Source organism: Etheostoma cragini, chromosome 17 (genome assembly GCF_013103735.1).
Source record: "Etheostoma cragini isolate CJK2018 chromosome 17, CSU_Ecrag_1.0, whole genome shotgun sequence".
Classification (NCBI taxonomy): Eukaryota; Metazoa; Chordata; class Actinopteri; order Perciformes; family Percidae; genus Etheostoma; species Etheostoma cragini.
This window is the reverse complement of record NC_048423.1, coordinates 183748-187633: the sequence shown is the minus strand read 5'-3', so window position 1 is coordinate 187633 and position 3886 is coordinate 183748. Positions and strand designations below refer to the sequence as shown.

Here is a 3886-nt window from a genome sequence, read left to right as displayed (position 1 = left end):
GTGTGTGTGTGTGTGTGTGTGTGTGTGTGTGTGTGTGTGTGTGTGTGTGTGTGTGTGTGTGTGTGTTTGCGTGTGTGTAGAGAGACGGGGGAGAGCAGGGAAAGGAAATGCAGCTGAACAAATGCGTGTTTTAAATAGCACAACAAAAAAATGTAATACCAAAACAAAATGTGTGGCGGAGGGTGTTGAGTGTGTGAATGCTCCTCCGCAGCGGCAATGCAAGACTACTAGTTAACCGACTCTCTAGTTAACACACTGTGCTGCTACTTGGTAGATTCTATCACTGACTAAGTATGTCTGTGACTAATAAAGCCTAACTTGATCCGACTGGTCTGTCTGTGTGTATTCAGGTGATAGTCTGTCGTCCCTGCAAAAGGCCGTGGAGCAGAAGGAGACCAGCAGACAGCAGCTCAGAGACCAGCTGGATGCTGTGGAGAGGGAGACCAGGGCCAAACTGCTGGAAATAGACGCCTTCAACACCCAGCTGAAGGTAAGCAGCTTGTCGACTTTAACATTTAAACACCTCACCAAAGGGCAAAGGTCAGGTCCATACTATTGGACTATGTGGACTGATCGTTAGCCACTAGAGATCCAGAAATTTGTTTTTAAATAAAGAACGAGCAGGAAAAACTAGAATTTTATACACAAATATAACAGCTGTTCATGAACGAAAACCATACCTTTAAATATGGGTCTACTCTTGATTTTTTAGCCCTCTTTTATAGCTCTCTCTCTGTATATATTTAACCCTGGTGTTGTCTTACCGTTAACCATGAACTTACTTCTTTTTTGTTGTTGTGCTATTTCAATGTTTTTTATGCTTTTTCTGATTTATTTGTCACTTTTTCTTAATTTAAAACACCTGAGCTGGTTTTATAACAGGTTTTACGCTTATTCTTGGAATTCATGGTCAACAAACCTCATTTAAAATCAATTTATACATACGTTTTTAGTTAAAAAGGCATAAATTATGAATTATTTTGACTAATAGATGCTGTTTTGAAACAATTAAATTAAAAACCCCAAAAATTCAATGAAAGTAATCATTAATTTTTCCTGGAGAATGTTGTATGGAATCATACATGTTATTATTGGGCAATTTAGTTGAAAGAAAGCCATCTTTTTGGTATAAAACACTTTGAAACGGGTGAGTTTGACCCGAGGACAACACCAGCCTTAATGTAATTAATGTAATATATAAGTGCACCCTTGGTGTTTTCTTAAAAGTGCGACATAGTAACTCGTTTCTTTCAAGCTTTTGGGGAAAATGGACCCTTAAGAAGGCCCGCACGATCAAAACCACAATCTGGATTCACCCTGTTATGCTAGCAAATGGATAATTAAAGTACGGAAAAACATCTTTATGCAGCACACTACAACATGCACAGTTGCACATTTGTTTTTAAATGTTCATGTAACAGAAGAATGAAGTAGTGACTCGAGCAAATCCGTTTAATGACACTTGTCATGGTGATTTATTGCTCAAATAAATCAATTTAAACTAAACAGCCAGTAGACTAGCTCGCTAACCCAGTAATAATAACACGGGATCCATGTTCCAAACACGGGGATCGGTGTTGTGAATTCAGTTTTTTTTATCACGTCCTGTCCCGTTCCCTAAAACCCAAACCTCCCAGTAGTTCAGTACCTCAGTAGTATTACCACAAAGTTCATGTTTACTGATGTGTTTTAATACTTGTATTTGAGTAGAGTATCTGTGTTATCTGTGTATTTAGGTCGGTGTGTTGCTATGTGCATTAATGATGATTGCTGTGTTTTGGGAGAGAGCTAGCCCCCCCCCCCCATGTAGCTTCCAACCACACTTTACTACTGCGTGGGAAAGATGGAGGGATATTATTCCTTTCAGAGTAGGAGCACAGCAGCATGTTTACGTATGTTAGAGCACATTTTATCCCCCTTCCCCAGTACCCTGAGTCAGGTCAAAGAGAGGAGGATTAGTGCTGTGCTCTGTTCCAACCGGGGTGGGGGGGGGGGTGGGGGGGGGGGGAGCAGAGACAACCCAGACCACAATAAACAGATTTCCTAATGGCTAATCTAATGAAGTGGGCTCAGTATTCAACTTAAATTGGCTGTAACAGTGATTAGAGAAAGGGGGGTAAGGCCTCTGAGCAACCGAACCAGCAGTGTTGGATGTCTTCTTCTGTGATTCTTTGCAAAGCAGAGCCATAGACCACTAGGGTGTGCACAATGTTTGACTTTACTGCCCTCCACCTTCCTTTCTACACCACTTCCTGTCCCCAAATCTTCTCTTGCAACACCGCTGTGCCTCCCTCTGTCCTCCATACCCACTGGGACTCTTCGTCTCCGATGTCCATCCTGCCTTTTTGTCTGTTTCTACTCGCTGTCCTCCTCCTCCTCCTCTGTGTTTCCCTTCCTGCTTCTTCATCCTCCTGTACTTCCTGACCTCTTACCTCCATGTTCCTCCTATCATATTCTTTTGTTTAATCCACATAATAAACCCCTTCCTTCTATATTTTCTACTCCCTTTCATTCATCTCCCACACTGGCCTCTTGCTCCCTTGCCAATGCCAGTCTCTGTGTGAGTTCTATGCCAACCACTGTGCCAGGATAGAGGCCCTGCGACGCCAGCTTCACCGGGAACAGAGAGGGAGACAGGTAGAGCACACTGCCACTGCTGGACTGGGGTGGTACTGCAGCCGGGATGTCCTCCGTAATATCAGCGTAACATGAAACACTTACGAACACATTGCCTCTAATGGCTGCCCCCGAGCACAGACCTGGACCTGCACATTGTGCATTGGCACACTATTTGAGAAACAAGTATCTTATCAGACGACTAACTTGCAAGCTTCACATATTTAAGTCACGTTAGAAGGCTTTGCATCTTTAACTCTTACAAACCAGACTTTTACAATGTCTGGTTTGTGCAGACGTTTCCTGTTTAACGTGTGTTGTGCACCATGATGCTAGTAGATTATATTGGTATTTCAGCCGGTTGAAGCTTGACTTTTTGACTACTGAAAAGCACTCACACTTGCATACTAATGACTGCTGATTCTGGTGTGCCGTTTTTTACTAACCCCACAAGTCAGAGGCGGTAAAACCTCTGACTAAAAACCACTCAATACATTACAAAGCAAATAAAAGCACAACTCAGCATTTGTGACTCACTGAAAAAACAGAAGAAGGAATTATAAACGTTAATGGAGAAGTAGTTTTTTCTTTCTTTGTACTGCCTGAGATATTCATTTTCCCAACTTACTTTTCTTTTTTATTATTAACTAATTAACAGTGAATAAATGTCTTTACGTCAGCCTCATTAATAACCTAAAATAAACTAAACTAGTCGACGAAAGGCTACTGTTCAATTCGGATGGCTCAGTTAAAGAATTTGCTGACTCTTCTTGCACACAACCCTTTATAATATACCTTTAATATGTAAACTGGGCTGTTGCCAACTTCAGCCTGTGTTTGTAAAACCGGCTCCACTTAACCGCTTTAAGAGCCTCTCCTTGAATGAGTCAAAGCCTTTTGTGCTCTCTCATTTTTGTTTAATCTCTACTGAGAGACACCACACCCACGTTAAGGATTCACATGTGTAGTCAGGTAATCACGCTGCCACAGAAGAGGCGTTCTGTTGGATATTTTCTAGAATAATTGAACAAATCTGATTACAGCTTAAAGCACAAGACCACCAATTAACATGTAAAGTATAACCTAACTTCAGGTGTGTCTAGTATTATAATTCATACAGAATATATTGTATGTATATATATATTTTATATGAGATGTTGTTAACAAAGGTTATTACCCAGAGAGAGTTGAGTCCAAAGGTGCATCTCTGATTCATTAGGTCACTGTAACACCTGACCTGGTTCTTCATTGTGTGTGTGTGTGTGTGTGT

General features: G+C 41.3%; 1 protein-coding gene and 1 long non-coding RNA gene across 2 annotated transcripts in view; both read left to right on the top strand.

Annotated features, from left to right (window-relative positions):
- Nucleotides 1-2681, top strand: part of LOC117960467 — a 4346-nt gene extending 1665 nt beyond the window's left edge. Inside the window, exons 2-3 of the long non-coding RNA XR_004660163.1 lie at nt 351-490; nt 2554-2681. This is a non-coding gene — a long non-coding RNA (uncharacterized LOC117960467). The remainder of the gene's footprint in view (nt 1-350; nt 491-2553) is intronic.
- The window catches only part of LOC117960513 (intersectin-1-like), a 33897-nt gene that overhangs the window by 12666 nt on the left and 17345 nt on the right, over nt 1-3886 (top strand). Inside the window, 2 exon segments of the mRNA XM_034898459.1 lie at nt 351-490; nt 2554-2703. Coding sequence (XP_034754350.1) covers nt 351-490; nt 2554-2703 — 290 coding nt within the window.